We start from the raw sequence: 18,152 nt of genomic DNA, 5'->3' as shown, positions 1-18,152 counted from the left end.
TGTTTGTTTACAGCCACTCTGTAGTGACAGTGTGATGGGTTTGCCCCTTTCTCTTTCAAGCTGTCAGTTTCAAATTCACTGTCACTGAATTAAGGTAAAAACTCTGCACTTAGAGGTGACTGTTTACTAATTAATATTTACATTTGGGCAGCTAAAATCATCTTTCAAGTGAACAAATATTTGCATTGTAAAAAGCAGTGTGTGGCTGTAGTAGGTGGCTGTCTTGGAAGTTCCTTGAGCAGCTCTGTTCCCTCACTGTGGTTTTTCAAAAACACAGCTGGAACACGTTGATTATGTGGTGCAGAGCAAACTTACATTGTTGTCTGTGGTGTGCTATTATGTTACATAAGCAGCTGGCTGTATTCTGTAGGTCCTGAGCATCTTGATAGCAACAAGATTGTTTAAAATACATATTCAGTTCTTTGTTAAACAAAAATCAAATATTGCTGTCAGATGATAATTCTTCTATGCTTGTGTATCCCTTACTGAGCATACATTTTCTCCTTCTTAACCAGAGTAATCCCTCTTTCCATGTCTCTTATGCCCTTAACCTTGCATAAAACATCCAGTTCTTCACTTGGTATTTATCCAGTCCTAAATTCTGTTTCCCCTGCCTTTATTCTGCTAAGAGGTAGATCAGGCAGCTGATGATGTCGAATTCAAGTGCTACATAGTTGATGGTGGCATAGCAGTCCATCCATCTGTTGTTCCCCCTGGGTTTTAGGGACTAGGCATATTGAAATGTAAGTTTAATTAGTTGGGTTCTTAATTGTTTTAGTGGAAATTGATAGTTGTAGCCAGGAGGTACATGAAAAATAACAGTTAACATTTTTCACAGTAAAATTGAGGGATTTGACTGACTGTAGGTATATTTTTGTCAAGATTCTGTCTCTCAAAAATAGATATGTTTTTGCATTAGAAATGAAAAAAAAATTATGGTTTCTAGTAGTTTAAAGTATTTAGAGATGCAGGCATGTATCTGTTTCCTCAGAGATTTAATAAACTGTACAAATAGTGGACTGTAAGGGAATTTATTTGTAGATTGACAGCCTATTATACATACTGGTTCTATCAGTTGCAGCTGTTCTTTGATGTTGGCACTTTTTCATAGTAGCAGGGTTTTCCCATATTCATTGTACTGTTTATTCTATTTGTTAAAATTGAGTAGTGTTCAGTATCTTACCTAAATTTTAATTCCAATTACTTTTCCAAAAGATTCCTACTTTATTTGACCCAAGAAGGAGTTATCTAGGCTTGTTGTGTCTTCTGGTGTGGTCTGCTTAAGTCTGCCAGAAAGCTTCCTTCTTGTTAGGCAGCTGGCATGGGGTGGTTTGGAGAGGAAGGAGGGTGATCAAGAAGCCAAATTTGTGATTTTAATTAGCATTCAGTTGATGAATTTGATCTCATTAGTCTCAGTATTTTATATGGCTCCACAATTCATGGTCAGCTCTTGGTTACCAGAAGAGGTGCATCCAAACTCTGCATGCTGAAAGGGGCAGTAAGTGATTCCTGCACACAGGACTGGGATGACCTAGATCATTACCAACTCTTTCTGCAGAGGACGCTTACACACACTTCTCCCTCTTTCCCTTCCATCACCACTTACCCTTCAGGGAAATGCAAGGGGATTTGGGGCTGAAAACTCCAAAGTCTGAACTTATCTATGCATTGATGAAACAGAAGCTCCCATCTCAATTTTTTTAAACCTTCCATCATTTGGCAAGAGCCTTGTTTTACCTCATTTCATGTTTTAGTGTTTTTGAATGACAAACCAACCACTCCCTTTTCTCTCTGCAGGTCTCCTGCAAGCGCAGAATCTCTTAACGCAACTACCTCAGCAAAGCCAAGCCAACCTCCTGCAGTCTCAGCCAAGCATCACCCTTGCCTCGCAGGTCAGGCTTTTCCCTACACTTCTTGACTTGCTTTGAGGGGATTTAAACCATGGCAAGTGAATGGACCCTTTGTATTAGTTACCTGAATAGATGTTGTAGCTATAACCATGCATTTGTCTTTCTAGCTATAGCAGTGCACTTGTAGCTCCCACCTCGATGTGCCTCTTTCAGGCTTTAATGTTCTAAAGTGGATTTTTAGCTGGAAATTTTCATGATTGGTACCTTGAGTTAATGGCATTAGAGCATTGTTTCATTTCCTGTAAGGTTTTCTTGAAAATTCAGAGGAGCAAGGTGTGAGCTCCCTCAAAAACTCCAAAAGGGGTTCACTGACAAGCCTCTTTCTGAAGATTGCAGTGGTAACCTATCTTTATTTTAGTGTAGTTATTTTGCAATCACTGCTAAGTCACTGCCAGTCTTATCAGTTAGCATCTGTGAAACTGAAAAGATTGTTAGAAATGAAATATTCGAATATTCTGATAGATGTATATTAAAATATTAGAGCTCTGTGATTAAGTTTTCAGACTATAAGAAAAGCAATTTTAAGGTTGCACATGCCTGCAAATTTAGTCGTGCTTGGCTCTGGGTTTTACTGTGCAGTTTAGTTTCATGGCTGCATGCTGTTTCTCAAATACCATGTAATATCACACAGTATCTTCCTGCCACCTCGGTTACATACAAGAATTTTCTAGTCTGCAATAAGGTGCCTGAGTCTATCAGAGTCTTAGAAAACTACATTTTCTATTATACCACCTCTGGTAGTTTTCATGCACCATGTGGAAAATGGAATTTGTCTCACCTCTAGCTCATACCTCAGCTTGCAGGATGATTCCACACTAAAGATTATTCTTTGATTAAAAAAAAATATTAAAACCACTAAGAAAGAATAAATTATGTAAAGTGGGTGAAATCAGTGAAGACATATTGCAGTAATTACCCACTATGATTAATATAAATTAAAAAATATTAAAAACCTTTAAGTGTGACACATGTATCTGCAATTCTAGAAAAATCATATATGATTACATTATTTCTCAAGTAATGAAATTATAGTTCTTGACCTCCCTCTACCATCTGCTGTGCACTGCAAAGCACTGCACTAACCCAGAAGGAAAACAACATAAGGAGTTATGTAAAGATGGAAAGACTGAGCTATATGTAGGCCATTTCTTTTAGAAGAGCCTTTTCTGAACCTTTGCATAGACTTTGTATAATACTCTAGTGCTGCCTGGACTTGTGGCTGTTCTTGTTTGCCCTGAAGGAGTCCTGAGTTTCAGAACTGGATGCAGGACACAGAGGCATGAAATCACCTTTACTGAAGAGCCCCAGCTAAACTGACTAGAAATTAACTGGAGTAGATGATTTGTCTCTGCATCTCACCTGATCATGGCATGAATAATTTTCTGCAGATTGCCTTTGCCTAATTTCTTGTGTTACCAGAATGTTCATTTTATTGTTGCAACTGTCAACAGAAGGGTTAGAGGTAAATCTAGTCTTTCTTTCCTGAACAGTTGAGTCAGTCACAGGAGATGGCATTGGAGGAAACTTGCCATGTTTGCTACATCTGCGTGTGCTCACTCTTCCAGAATTAAATAGGGGATTTGCATCTTTTGGGCTGATGACAATCTGCCACCTCACAAGACCAGTAGATTCAATTTTAATTTTTTTCAAAAGGGATGAATGCCAAGGTGTCTATAAGTGATAGAAGCATATCAAGTAGAGTGTGTTCAGCCTTTCTTTGAGCAGCTTCTGCAGCAAGTGAAAGCTGTTGGTTACCATTGAACATCTCTTACAACAGAACCATTAGAAGCCTGTGATACTATTGTAGTTTTCTGGATTGTGTTTACTTGTTCTGGAGAGGAATCTTGATAAACGGAGGAACTTCCAGATTTCAGGAAACGTCCAATCCACTGACCTCTCTCACAAGAACATCACACAGCTTTTAGGAATTTAATTTCTGTTGATTATCCTCTTAAGTCTGATTTTCATCCTTTCCTTGCTGTCTCAACAGCCAGCAACCCCAACACGCACAATAGCAGCAACCCCCATTCAGCCACTTCCACAGAGCCAGTCAACACCAAAGCGAATCGACACTCCCAGCTTGGAGGAGCCCAGTGACCTTGAGGAGCTTGAGCAGTTTGCCAAGACTTTCAAACAAAGACGGATCAAACTTGGATTCACTCAGGTGAGACTGCGTACCTTAGTGCCTGCCAGTGTGGAACCTGAGGTCTCATCTTTCAAGTCTGGGGGGAGACTACAATTCCATCATTTCCTAGGAGAACCTGCTTAAATAGGGTTATGCTCTGGCCTTTATGTGGGGGATTTCTAAGAAATAACAGAAAAAGCCATACATCCGTCTTACTTCCCTGTTGGTTTTAAAGCATAGCCATTTTCCCAGCAGGGGAAAACGTGCATTTACCAGCTCCAGATGTCATTGCATGTGCACTATTCATTCCATGGGATGTGACATGAATGGGACAAAGCACTTTAAAGCTGCCTTCAGAAGTACAAAGTTCCAAAAATCATACAGTACAATTAACTGCTCTGTGTGTTTAAAAAGTGTATCACATCTGTGCAGTTGCTTTGGATGTCAAAGGGTTTTTATCTCTCGAGCGTATTTTCCTATTAAACATCAATGATTTCTGTATTTAATGCTTTTGCTAAGGTTCCTAAACAAAACCTGAAAGAACTGTCACCTTTGAAGTTTTCTCCTTACAAGGGTGAACTGGAGTTGTGGTTTGTTTTGGTTTGTTTAAAAGCTCAGAAATACCCATAGAGCAGAAGAAAAATAATCTTGAACGTAGTGAAGGTGGTTGAATGAAGACCACAATTAGAAGTACAAAGTGCATTTATATGTTCCATTATTCTGTTGAAAGGAACTTGGTTCAAAGAGTCCTTTCTTATTAATATCAAAATTATTTTTTCCCCTGCAAAATTAAAACATCTCCCCAGGTAAACAATTAGTTTTGGCAGGAGTCCATGGTTAAACATAAGCATGATTTTGCTAGAAGAAAGAGCATGCCAATATCAAAGTATTTAAAAGTCTGAGCTCAGAGCAGTCAGTCCAACCTATGTGATGGAGTAGAATAAGTAAATCTACTCTAGCTGAAAGTATGTGCTGAATTCAGATTTATTTTTCTGGCAAAGTCCTAAATTGAAAAATCAAAGTTGATAATGAGAATTCCTGGCAGCATCATAATTATAAGTCAAGAACAGAATGTTCTTAGTCAAATGAAGTGCGTTTTGCTGGCATGTGTGTCTCCTTCCCTCCTTTCTTTCCACTAGAGGGAGGCACAGAAATACAAGTGATGGACACACACAAAAGCTCGAGTAGAGCAGCACAGAATAGGGTAAAATACAATAGCTTCCCTATAGCCTGACAGAGGAGGGTCGTGTAGATCTCTCATTATTATGTTTAATCTGCCCTGCTGTGAGATGATTATAAAAGCTCAACTAGACTTTTTAAGCTATGTGTTAGCCTTTCTTTATTGACCTGGTTATGAATTTTCATGGTGAGGAAAAATGAACACAACTGCTCAGGCTTACATTTTAGTATTTGCTTTTCAGATTAAAAAAGGGGAATCTTGAGAATGTGATAAAATTGCATTCGGTCATTCCTATCCTGCTCTGAGTTTGTATGTGTGTAATTAGGCTGTTCTAATAACTTTAACCTAATTGCATAATTGGATGATAATTAGAGACCCTGATTACTTTGGTTTCCTATAGTTGGATAAATAGACTGCCTTTCAGAGGATAAAAGAAATTTATTTCCAGCAGTACTGTAAGCTTTTTCAGACTCACCCCACCCCTGCCTTTCAAAAATAATTGTAAGATTTAGTTTGCATTGCAAACTAATCACTTACTACATTCTGTCGTGTGAACAATAAAACAGGTTTTGAATTTCAGCAGTTCTGCTTCTTCTCCCACCCTGAAATGTGGGCGATGCATTTAAATCCCTTTGTTTGTTTTCCTTAAAAATGCCCCCATGTTTGACACACAGGAACACAATGAGCAAACTGCACCTTAGCATCATTGCAGGCCTGGGACTAATTGCTCAGTACAGGTTCAAGAGACGTGAGTGAACATTTTAGAAAATGTTATTTTTATTCTGTGAAAGAAAGGTATTGCCTCTGCTAGACCATCTGAGCTTCTTAACAGACCAGTACACACAACAATGATGCACCTTATAATCAGTTGCAGTTCATTACCAGAGCTTCAGTCAGCCTACAGAGTAGATCAGATGTGTATTCAGTGCCTTTATACTCTGTTCCATCCTATCTGTGGGCCATCCCAATATATAAAATTCTCATCCCAATATGTAAATTCCTTTGCCTGCAGCTGAAATGCTGCCACCTTTTGGCATTGACAAAGAAATGGTTAACTATTCATTTTAAATCAGAAGGCAAATGTTTGTAAGAACAACATAAGTCCAGAATTAAATTTAGTTGGGGGACTGGAGCAAATTTCATAACTCTTTCCTGCCAAGACATAAATCAACTTATCTCTAAAATGGTTTACATAGCCAGGTTTTCTTCTTCATAAACCTAGAAGAGCATCCACGCTACTCCTCTTGGAATGATTTATGAGTTTTAAAATGCACAGAATCCTGGCATATGAGTAGAGGCATAAATGTGAGTTCCCACGTGTTTCCTCTGATTGAAGGGCACACAAACCAATTGTTCTGGTCCTTTTCTAGGAAGGAAATTGTTTTCTTTGCTCAACCTGCACAATTTACTAAGCTTCCCAAAGGTTGTTTTCTTCCTGGCTTGTGTGTGGCCACTCTGCATGCTGTCAGTGTACTCATACCCAGCTGTGGTTGTGGAGCTGACCTCAGAGAAAAGCGAGCTTTATGCCCAGTCCAACTAACCCATTTGCAATTAAACTCCACTAACTGTGCTCCAGCTTTTCAGCCTCTTCTTCCACACTTCTCATACTTCGTTTTGTGCTTAAAAAAGTAAAAATCTAAATAAAGCTGCTTTAGAAGTAGTATACTTGAAATATAAGTGCTTTTTTTTTCCCCCAAAGGGCAAGATCTTCCAGCTTTAAAGCAAATCATGAAAATACTATGGTGTTTTTAATGGCCACAATCAAGAATGGATTGATTTCTTTTTTTTTAAACACCACTTTTCAAGTGTATACTTACACAGCTATATAATATATACATAAATATTAGGATAAGCAGAATGTCTGCTAGCAGAATAGCTAGCTAAAACTGAATTTAGAAAGCAATAACGGATGTAAAGAGTTGGTAATCTGCCTGTAAATCTCCTGGATAGCTTTCTGGCAGATGGGTAATGATAGTCAAGACTGCAGTTAATCATTACTTGAAATGGTTCAACTTCTTGTCTGCTTTGAAATTTGTATCTATTGGGGAGAAATTGGGTTTGAACCTCAGAAGATACTTGCAGTTCAGATAAAAATATTTCTGCATCTATTTAAATGTGATGTATGTTTGCAGACATCTTGTCCTGAGTATTTTCTACAAATTTGGGAAAGTAAATTCATTGCATTTCTGCGTATTTGAACTTCCAGTGTGAAATATGCAGAAAAACTTAAATCTACTCCCAAAGAGAGGTTGGCCTTTACTTATTTTAAAAAACTAAGAAAAAAATTACAAGTTAACATTTAGTGGAATGTGCTGCTCAGTGGTAATGCTAAGAAGACAAAGCATCAGGGATTTCCTGGAAAGAGTTGCAAGGTTAAACTGACTGAGGTTTGACATTTCTTTATGATTATTGCTTTAGCATGAATCTTGGTAGCGCTGAGAAAGCCTGTGTGAAACTGCAATCCCACACAGCAGTGGTGTCACTAAGACAACACCAGAATGTGACAGGATTCCTTGCTTTGGAAGTGCCTATGTCAGTGAATCCCTTTTTTCTCTTTCTTTGTCCAGGGTGATGTTGGGCTCGCTATGGGCAAACTCTATGGAAATGACTTCAGCCAAACTACCATCTCTCGCTTTGAAGCCTTGAACCTCAGCTTTAAGAACATGTGCAAGTTAAAGCCACTTCTGGAAAAGTGGCTCAATGATGCAGGTGAATGAGTCTGTGTATTTCTTCACCAGCCTACCAAAATCAGTAGGGTCTTGAAAAGCTGCTTCGTTTGTGCCCTTATGGTTTTATGAAGCTACCGGCCTTCGTAGCTGCCCATGGGACAAATGAGGGTGTAGAAATAAGGGTCCATAGTTCCCTTTCCATGTGCCTGTATGCATCCAAAATAGTTCCAATATGAACTTTCAGAAGTGTGTTCTCTAGACAGCTGAACCATTGCATGGGATGAGGTACAATATGTGTCATGGTTTTCCTCCTTCGTGTATGTTAATGCATATAACTTCTAATCCTCTTCTAGCTTTCTTTTTCAGATGTGTAGTAGAGAGAGGGTTGCATGATTTGTTGTTTCAGTAGGCAGAGCTTATTGCATCCATCTCCTTCCATACCCCTGTGTGCATTCCTTTTATCTCTCTCCAGTGGTTCAGATAAATAATATTTTTCCCTGTAGGAAGAGATTTTGTGGGTTAGGTTGTGCTTCTTTCCTCCCATATTAGCTTTTTTCTGGGATACAAGTTATTCACTATGCCAGTGTTGGTAGTGTTCTTTTTTTTTTATTTCCCACCAGGAAAAGGAGCTTGTGTGGTGCTGCTAGGTGTTAGGAGAGAAAGTATTTGAGAGTGCTGTCAGCCAGATTTTTCTTCCAAGTATGCAATTGTGCATAGCATAAAACTGATGGATATGTTAAGCAGATGGCAGGGATGGTGTGTGCCTTCCTATTTTTACCAAAATGGAGAGAGCTTTATGCTGGCACCTACAACATTCTCTGAAATTTTGAAAGTAATTTCATGCAGCATTGAAAATTTGTCCTGCACTGAGAAAAGGAAGTGTCATTCTGTTGTGCTGACAGGAGTTATCATTAGGTGTTGTAAGTCTGTGATAGAAAACATAAATACCTCCACACTGAGTGCTCAAGTCCACAGGACAGTGATCCCCAAACCTTCCAGCAACATTGGAGAAGTCCAGTGCTGCAAGGAGTGTCATAGGGGTTATTTCTCCTGCTATCCTGAAGAAATACTTGTACTTGTCTCTCTGAAGTTGAGTGAACAGTGTCATGGTTCTTCACATCCTGCAAGCCATTGTCTTTGGCTCTGACTCAGTTCCATGAAAATCTTTGGAAGAATTATTCAGGTGACTTTAGAAGCTTCTATTTTACTTTTAGGTAAAAGTAGGCAGGAGAAGCATACCAGTGGTTCCAGAATTTATTGCCATGGAACTCAGCTGGTTCTCAGTGAAATTTTCTGTATGAGGAAGAGTTTCCACATATTTGTAGGTGCCATTACTGTTTTTAAAAATCTAGAAAATACTTGCCCATTTGAGTCTATCAGAATAATCATGGGCATTGTGAACTTTGGCACCTGCTTATCACCCACAAACCCCAGTGCAATGAAGGAACTCCAGCCACAATGAATCATTTTGTTTAAATTCCCTGCTGAAACTTGCCATTTGGTTAGATTCCTGCTGTAAAGTGGGGTTAAATGTTCTCTCTCTGCTCCTCTGTGAAGCCAGAAAGACAGGATTAGGGGTTAAGGGCCCTGGTGAAGTTAAGAAGGGGGAGCTGCTTGCTGTGCAGAGTGGTTGGTAGCCCTGAGTGTCTGCTAAGATGTCCAGAGAGAAGAGACTGAACACTGTGGAGCTGGTTATGGACTTCTCTTTCTTGAGTATTTTGTAGAGTGGGTAGAAGAAATTTCAGGCTCCTCAGACTTTTTTCATAACTGCCTGTGACTTTCAGCTATGGCCCACGGATATCAAGTACTCCTTTTTCCTTTAAACTGGGGCGTGCAGTGAGTCAGTGGGGAGTAGAATGAGATATGGGAGACAAACTCTGTATAGGTACTGTAAAAGGGATGCTGTGGTAGCATACAGGAGCAGAGGGCATCCTCTGGGCATATTTGTAGTTTTTTAGTTTCAGGTATATGTTGTAATTTGTAAATACAATGATTAATGCATGTGATCTTCATAAACCTCTATGTATTTGGAATAGATACAGAGCAAGTCTTAACATACCTTGCACAGGTGAAGAACACTTGCATTAGACTGCACTGCATTCAGATGAAATCTCCTGATTTGTATTACTTTCTTCTTTTTCAGAAAACCTCTCATCTGATTCAACTCTCTCCAGCCCAAGTGCCCTGAATTCTCCAGGGCAAGGGATCGAAGGCTTGAACCGTAGGAGGAAGAAACGCACCAGCATAGAGACCAACATACGTGTGGCCTTAGAGAAGAGTTTCCTGGAGGTCAGTGCTCCTGCTGCTCTACTCAGCCTAGGAAAAATGGAGAAACTTCACTTAACAATTTTATGTGTTGGAATGAACCCGTTACTGTGCTGTTTAGGAAAGTGCTAGTATTAAACAAGGGGAATACAAAAGCCATGCCAAGAAATGTGCATGAACATGTGTTTCACTTTAGAAACAAACACAAACCCCCTCAGAAAAACTCGCTGGTTCTTGCACTTCACTGACGTTGTGATTTTGCATTCCACTATACTCAGACATAGGTTGAAATAGTACCCTTCATGAGGATGGATAAATGAGGCAATAATCTAAGCACACATAATTTGAGGTTTTTACATGGAGGGCAGAAGCATCTACTGTGGTTTGTCTCTACAGTACCACTGACCAGATTCTGGATCTAAATCACTAATTCAGATTTCTGCCTACTGGAGAAGAAACTATGATGCAAAACTTCAGGAGGTAATTTCAGAGCTTTTGAAATCCCATTTTCTTTTGTCAGAACCAAAAGCCTACCTCGGATGAGATCGCCATGATAGCTGACCAGCTAAACATGGAGAAGGAGGTGATCCGCGTTTGGTTCTGTAACCGGCGCCAGAAGGAGAAAAGGATCAACCCACCCAGCAGTGGTGGAACCAGCAGCTCGCCCATCAAAGCAATTTTCCCTTGTCCAACCTCACTGGTAAGAGTCAAGAGCTGTGTTGACAAAGATCACTGGTGGAGGTAGTCCTGCTGTGCTCACTGTGGAAGCTACACGTGCTGCACCTTCTTTGTACAGCAGACTTTTCTCACATATTTATGTTTTACTGGCATTTTGAGTGTTCCACCTGGATACTGTCTAAGAGGGATAATGCTGACAAATCAGGCATTAGTCAGCCCTTCAGTGAGGGTGTTTTATTTAGTCAGCTCATGAACAAATATTCTGACTACCAAATTTGCATTTGAGGTTGTTGCTTTGAACTTACTTCAGATAATGCCTCCAGTTTATATCTGGACTTTCCTTCTTTTACTCAATTTTTAAAATAAAAAAATCCACAATTTTTATAAAATAATTGTTATTTTTTTAAAGTGCTTATTAGCTCTCTCAGCCACCTCTTATTTTAGCAGCTCTGGTCAGTAAATGAGCAGCAGTAAAATGTGTCATGCAGTGGAACAGGTTGCCCAGAGAGGCTGTGGAGTCTCCCTCACTGGGGTTACTCAAGAACCATCTGGATTCAATTCTGTGCCATGTGTTCTAGGACTGACCCTGCAGGGAGATTGGACCCAAGGACCCACTGTGGTCCCTTCCAGACTTACTCATCCTTTGATTCTGTATCATTTGGAGACTTAGGTTACGCAAATCCAACGATACCATTGTTGTTATTTCGAGTCAGAAATTATTTATATAAAAGAAAGGCATGGAACAGAAGAACAGTTTAGCTAATACTCATGTAATTAATTTCCCACACTTGTATTTACCTCAGGTAAACACAAACTTCATGAAAATAAGAGTAACAAAACACATGCATCAAGGTTCCTTCAGCACCTTTGCTACCAATGTCCATGGAGGTCTGTTTTCATAAATAGAAACAGTAGCTATTAGATTTCATAGTAGCTATGCTAATAGGAATGTGGTGGAATTTATGTAGCCTGTAGCTGTCCTTTTGTAGTATTTATTCCACCCTCATCACTGTAGTAGCTAATATCTTCCAGTACTTCATTAAACCATTAATTTTGGTGACGTGTTATTCTCTCCCCTCATCCTTGTCTCAGGGTGTGTGCATGCAACCTTTTGTTTCAGGGGAAGGGCTGTGTTAAGTGTACCTAGTCCTTTTTATTGTTATTTTGGTTTGGGATTTTTTTTGCCCAGTTTCAAAGCAAGGTTGCATGCCTTGCTACCGAAGCAGAATATAGTGAGATTTATGATAGTATATTTTAGGAACTGTGCAAGTTCTCTCAGACTGCAACTTAAAGGAGCTTTCCTAGGGAAATTTTCCTGTTGCTATAATCTGCCATTGTATATGAGAAATTGAGGTGTTAACCACAGTCTCCCTTTCATCAGTGAAGTTTCACCAGTGTTTTCACTCATTCTAAGCCTCTCTTAATACTGTGCTGCTACTCAAATGGATGTTCCAGCCCTGCTGCCACCAGCCTTCACTGACTGTGCTTTGTTGATTCCTTGTGTCAGCTCTAGAGATTGTGTCCATAGGATGCTTGGGCTTACTTTAGTAGTTTGACTGCAAATTAGCCACGTGAGGAGCAATGATGAATTTTCAGTGTGGTTAGATAGCCAGTGTGACTTGCAGCCTGGCTGCACGAGGGCAAGGGCTCTGCAGCAGGATTGGAGGGGAAGGCTCCTTTTGGGGGCAGCCTCCTCTTGCATTGGCTGGAGTCACTCACTGGAACCACGGGGGTGAGCTGTATTAATTCCAGGTCATTCTCTGCCCTGAAATAGGGATGGTGACCTTGGCCTTAACTGCTTGCTGGACAGATGACAGATGTGGTGGCTGGACTGCATTAGTGGGAGGTGTACTGTGCATCCAGCTCCTCTTAATTTCATACACTGTTTGAGATGGGCAGAAAGCTTTCAGATCTGTCCCAGTTGCCCCAGTCTTGTTTAAAATGCGTGAAGCATTTGATTCCCTGTAAGAGGCTGGAGAGATATTTCTCTGATAATAGACTTAAGGTAAGAGATTGGAAAGGAGGAATGTTTAGCCTATATCCTTGGCTATGTTCTCTTGGGCAATTCTAAAGGATTCATTTCTCTCATTGATGTATAACAGCCTTCAAATATTACTGCTGGACACCATTTCTTGTCCATAAAAAGTCCTTTCCTTATATTTCATTTTTCCTTATAAGCTGGTTTCTCCAACCTTAAATCTTTGGTGTTTGTCTGTAATGTCTTCAGTTTATTGTAGCTTTCTTGTAATAAGCCATCCACGATTGAAAAATCCATTTGTATGTTTTAAAATTCAGGGATCCTTCCTCTGGCACAAGGAAGCTTATCAAAGTAAAGCTTATAGTTTGGTTGAATAAAAGTGAAATGTTATTCTGCTGCTCCATATAAACACACTATTCTAAATACCTTTATTAATGCTGGGGCATTTACATAATTTTGTCAGAGAAAGATTTGGAGCTGAAAAGATGTTAAAACAAGAAAAAAAAGTAGAAATAATATATTTTGTAACTCCTTCTTAAGAGTGTCTCTGTTAAAACAAGGTGCTGTCTTTGTGGGGTGGCAGAGAGGGCCAACTTGTAGTCTTGAGACAATATGGATAGGGATGTATCTGCTTTCAAGTACTGAGTTATTAGGAATAAACATACTGCTTGTAATTAGAGAAGATGCTATGTTTGTTTCATTGAGTGATAAGTAACCAAATTACAAAAAAAAATTAGTTAATATGCAGTGTTTTTGCTGATAACTTCCTCAGCTGAGGATGGAAAGAAAGAAATCAAGGTCTAGTGTGTAACTCTGCCTTTGAGCAGCTGAGCAGTTTTATTCGGTTTTGACCTCCAGGTGGCAACCACGCCAAGCCTTGTGACTAGCAGTGCAGCTACAACCCTGACTGTCAACCCCGTGCTCCCTCTGGCCAGTCCTGCTGTCACCAGTCTGTCAGTCACAGGTAAGGGCTGATCTCTGCTGCCACCACATCAACCCCTGCCGTTTGTCCCTTTTGAATTCTTAAAAGAGTCATTCACTATTGGTCACTGCTATCCCAGGACATTCCTGTCATCCTTCCTTGTTGCTGCACTAAGAAGCTTCAGTTTTTGTGACCACTGAGTTGACTTTTCCAGGAATAAAACCACAGGTGGTGCTGAAACAAAATATACTGTATTTCATTGCTGACTTCTGGAGCTCCTCAGCCCCCCGCATTGGGAAGTGTAATTTCATTTTTTCGTTTGAACTCTTGGTACTACAGAAATGCGTGCTTGTGCCCCTTCCAGCTGGACATGCAGTTGAGATCAGGTGGGCAGGGGTTTCTCTCGTCTGGTGTCCCTGTTTTGTACTGGTCTGACCAGAACCATTCTTCCAGGCACAACAGAAACCACCTCCAACAACACGGCGACAGTGATTTCAACAGCACCTCCGGCTTCTTCGGCAGTGACATCACCCGCCCCGAGCCCTTCCCCTTCTGCCTCAGCCTCCACTTCCGAGGCCTCCAGTGCCAGTGAGACCAGCACAACACAGACAACCTCCACCCCCTTGTCCTCCCCTCTCGGGACCAGCCAGGTGATGGTAACGGCGTCAGGGTTGCAAACAGCGGCAGCGGCCGCCTTACAAGGAGCTGCACAGTTGCCTGCAAATGCAAGTCTTGCTGCCATGGCTGCTGCAGCAGGGCTAAACCCAGGCTTGATGGCATCCTCGCAGTTTGCAGCTGGGTAAGGATCCATTTTGCACACCCTTTTAGGTGATAGAAGAGTGAAGGAAAATTCTTGGGGTAAATTGATTTTTTGTATCGCTGTCATTTATCTCAGATTCTGACGGTTTACTCATAGATGGGAATGGACCATTCCCATCACAGTACACAAATACTGTGCTCATTTTAAAGGTGAAAAAGCTGTGTTGCAGTGATGTTGTTTGATAAATCATTCATCCCACTGCAGAGCTTGACTTAAAAACTGCAACTTAGCACTGAACCATAGAATCTGTTCTATTAATTGTAAAATGGAGAGATAACCTAGACCCACTTCACACCTCTCTGTTCATTTCTCCATCATGAGCAAGAAGTTCTTAAAAATGGAAAATGATGTGTTGTCGAAGTTACAGTTTTAGAAATGTTGCTCAGACAGATGTTTAATTCCTCTTGAATTACATATTTCTTATCTGCATTTGGGAGAGGATGATAGTTCTCTAACAATTAACAGTTTTCCCAAAATACTTTACAAGAACATTTTACACCAACAATGCAAGTAATGTATTTACAGTGCTTGTACTTTGGGCATGTCATGAACCCCTCATGGAGTTAAAAGGTAAAATAATCCAAAAATAGCCCTTGATCTCTGGTCTTTTCACCCTCCTTGCCCTTCCCCCTTTTTAAAAATATGATGGTGTACTTTTGAACAGTGACAACCTTTTCTTAAAAGTAACACTCTTTCTCTTTCCCACTTCTTCCATGATCTTGCTGCAGAGGTGCCTTACTCAGTCTCAATCCAGGGACATTAGGTGGTGCTCTCAGCCCGGCCCTGATGAGCAACAGTACACTGGCAACTATTCAAGGTCAGTAGTGTTCCTTTTAATGCATCTCTATCACACAACTTCAGTTTATGCACTCTTATTTTGTCTACCAGAGAGCACTGACTCCTCAGCACTAGGCATAAATTCTGTAGGAGTAAAGGCTTTAAAAAAAATTAAATGTGCAAATACATTTTGTGGGTCACAGAGATAAGAGCAGGTACAACTTCTGATAGGGAATCAGAGCTGTGTATGATTTAAAGGAGGCGTTTAAGATACTGAAGTCAATCTGGAATTTATTTTGTTGTCCTTGCCTCATTGGCCTGTGTCTTTAGCAGGTTAGAGATTTGCTTTTTATAGCTCTTCTGTAGTCTGCTTGAGCAGACCTGCACCATTCTGAGGTCTCTGGGAAGGGCAGTTCTGAGCAAATCTTGATCCTGAATTCTTGTCTTCATATGTTTTAGAAAAGAACCTGCAACAAACATTCTGCCTCCTGAAATCCTTACGGAGAACTTGAAATACATAAATCCACATTCAGAAGAGGATATATTTATTTGTTTTGGAAGTAGCACAAAGGCAAAAGTTACCTCTGGCTTCAGCAAGAGTTGTTCATAGTTTGCCACCCGTAAAAACTGGATGGTACAAGTGTCTAAAGAGCTAGGTAAAACCTGTGTGTTCAAATATCCTCTAAACTAGCTGAACAAATCTTGTTTCTAGGTTGCAAGAAAGAACCATTTCATAAAGTGTCACAGATAAATTTAGGAGATCATAATCTAAGGCAGACTGAACACTGTAGACCCATGAGAGTAAGTTGTAACAGTGGTTGGTTATATGTCAACATTTAAAATGTTACACTCAAGGTTACATGACCTTCTCCATCTTGTGATAGCTGTCATTTCACGTGAACCCTCATCTCAACCCTTCCCAGTGCAAGTTGGCTGGGTGCACAGACTCTCTGTGGCAGAAAACATAGACCAGTATCGTACTAAAAGAGCTGAGGAAAGGCACAGTGGAATTAGTTTAGCAGCAAATGAAAGATGCATTTTAGGATCTGCAAGATCTCAAACAAGCGATTTAGAGAGCACACGCATCAGAGAAAGGCAAATGCAGAGACCCCTTGCTTTTAGGCTCATTTTGCATTGTTGCTTACTGTTAACGTTATCTCCTCCCTGCTCAACTTTCCCTGTTTTTAGCTCTTGCATCCGGTGGCTCTCTTCCAATAACATCACTGGATGCAACTGGAAACTTGGTGTTTGCCAATGCTGGAGGTACCCCTAACATCGTCACTGCCCCTCTGTTCCTGAACCCTCAGAACCTTTCTCTGCTCACCAGCAACCCAGTTAGCTTGGTCTCTGCAGCTGCAGCCTCCGCAGGGGCCTCTGGACCAGTCGCCAGCCTTCACGCCACCTCCACCTCAGCCGAGTCCATCCAGAACTCTCTCCTGACAGTGGCCTCTGCCAGCGGGGCCACGTCCACCACCACTACTGCCTCCAAGGCACAGTGAGCCGGGCTGGGCTCTGCTCCAGCAGCCTGGGTCACTGTGCGCTGGGATCGGCTGCCAGCCCGGTCGATGGACTGAAAATGCCGTGGGCATCCTCTCACCGTGTTGCTGGGGACAAGAGGGAGAGAGAGAAAGAGAGAGAGAGAGAAGGAAAAATATTTAAAAAAAAACGAAACAAAAAAAAAAAAACCAAAAAAAAAGGAGAAAAAAAAAAAACAAAAGCAAAACAGGAAGGATTTAAAGCTGGGACAGACATTTGCCTAATTTTATAATAAACACTGTCTTTTCAGGATCGCTTCATGGATCGGAGAACTTTCTAACCAAAAATGTAAAAAAAAAAAAAAAACCACAAAAAAACTAAAAACCGCAAAAACACAAAAAAAGTGAAAGGACTACTTATCATTTCCAGCAGTCACAATGACAAGTTAAGGTGGGTTATCAGTTCAAACATAGGAAGGGGATTTCTTGGTTTTTTTGGTCTAAATATCTTTCTTTTTTAATTATCATTTTATAGGTCTGTTGTACAGGCCATTATGTCATACAAGGTGTTTATAATCGTATCAATCATGTTGGGGGTTCCTTTCTTAACTGGTACAATTTAGGCAGGCCTGTATTACTGGTGTATCTCTATTATTATTATTATGATTATTATTATTATTATTTTTATATATATAGTTTGGACGCGTTTGTCTTTTGCTCCTGGATTATTTTCAGCGAGCTCCCACACCATGGGGGGAGGGTGGGGGGGTGGAGAGGAAGAATGGAGCACAAATAGACTTTCTATCCTAATCTTCTGGAAATGTTCTGAACAGTTTCCTCATCCTTGAATTTGTCTAATGCCTACTTGTAGGGATCAGAAGAATTTATATTCATCATTTGTGCAGGAAGCTCAGAGCAGCAGCAGAGATCATTGTGTGCAAACTTCCAGCTGGTCTCTGCTTGGTAAGCAGAGGTAGGAATTTACTCCAAACTGCCGTTCTTCTCCTCTCAAATATTTAGACAAAACAGCCAAATTCTGCTCTTAGCCTTGTGTGCTTGGTTCCTTTTACTCCAGAGAGCAGGATGTGACCTCCCGAGTGTGGATTGTGTGACAATACTGATGGCTCTTCTGTTCCATAGATTTCATTTTGCTGTGCAAAAGCACACACAAATACTTAAAAACCATCATGACCCAGGCTAATTGGCAGCATGTAAAGCAGCATCTAGAGTCCTAGACACCCTCTAGGTGAGTCGGTACCAGATTTCAGAAGGTCACATTCTCCCCATTCATAGCAATATTCCTTTTCTGATGCTTCCAACACTATTTAGAAGAGCTTCCTAATAAAACAAAAA

The 18,152-nt window shown here is 40.5% G+C and overlaps 1 protein-coding gene across 5 annotated transcripts in view; it reads left to right on the top strand.

The window, feature by feature from the left end:
• Positions 1-16,960, top strand: part of POU2F1 (POU class 2 homeobox 1) — a 46,102-nt gene extending 29,142 nt beyond the window's left edge. For all 5 annotated transcript variants that reach the window (XM_054270324.1, XM_054270323.1, XM_054270322.1 and 2 more), the window contains 9 exons: positions 1,798-1,892; positions 3,901-4,074; positions 7,783-7,924; positions 10,028-10,173; positions 10,670-10,849; positions 13,664-13,769; positions 14,181-14,526; positions 15,276-15,364; positions 16,513-16,960. In XM_054270324.1, coding sequence (XP_054126299.1) covers positions 1,798-1,892; positions 3,901-4,074; positions 7,783-7,924; positions 10,028-10,173; positions 10,670-10,849; positions 13,664-13,769; positions 14,181-14,526; positions 15,276-15,364; positions 16,513-16,823 — 1,589 coding nt within the window. In that variant the 3' untranslated portion in view covers positions 16,824-16,960. The remainder of the gene's footprint in view (positions 1-1,797; positions 1,893-3,900; positions 4,075-7,782; positions 7,925-10,027; positions 10,174-10,669; positions 10,850-13,663; positions 13,770-14,180; positions 14,527-15,275; positions 15,365-16,512) is intronic.
• Positions 16,961-18,152: the final 1,192 nt, after the last annotated feature.

The sequence above is a fragment of the Melozone crissalis genome, unplaced genomic scaffold (assembly GCF_028551555.1).
Source record: "Melozone crissalis strain CALT ecotype California unplaced genomic scaffold, PUWL_Pcris_2 ptg000009l_1, whole genome shotgun sequence".
NCBI classification, from domain to species: Eukaryota; Metazoa; Chordata; class Aves; order Passeriformes; family Passerellidae; genus Melozone; species Melozone crissalis.
The sequence above is the reverse complement of the archived record's forward strand: the minus strand, read 5'-3'. Positions and strand labels throughout refer to the sequence as shown.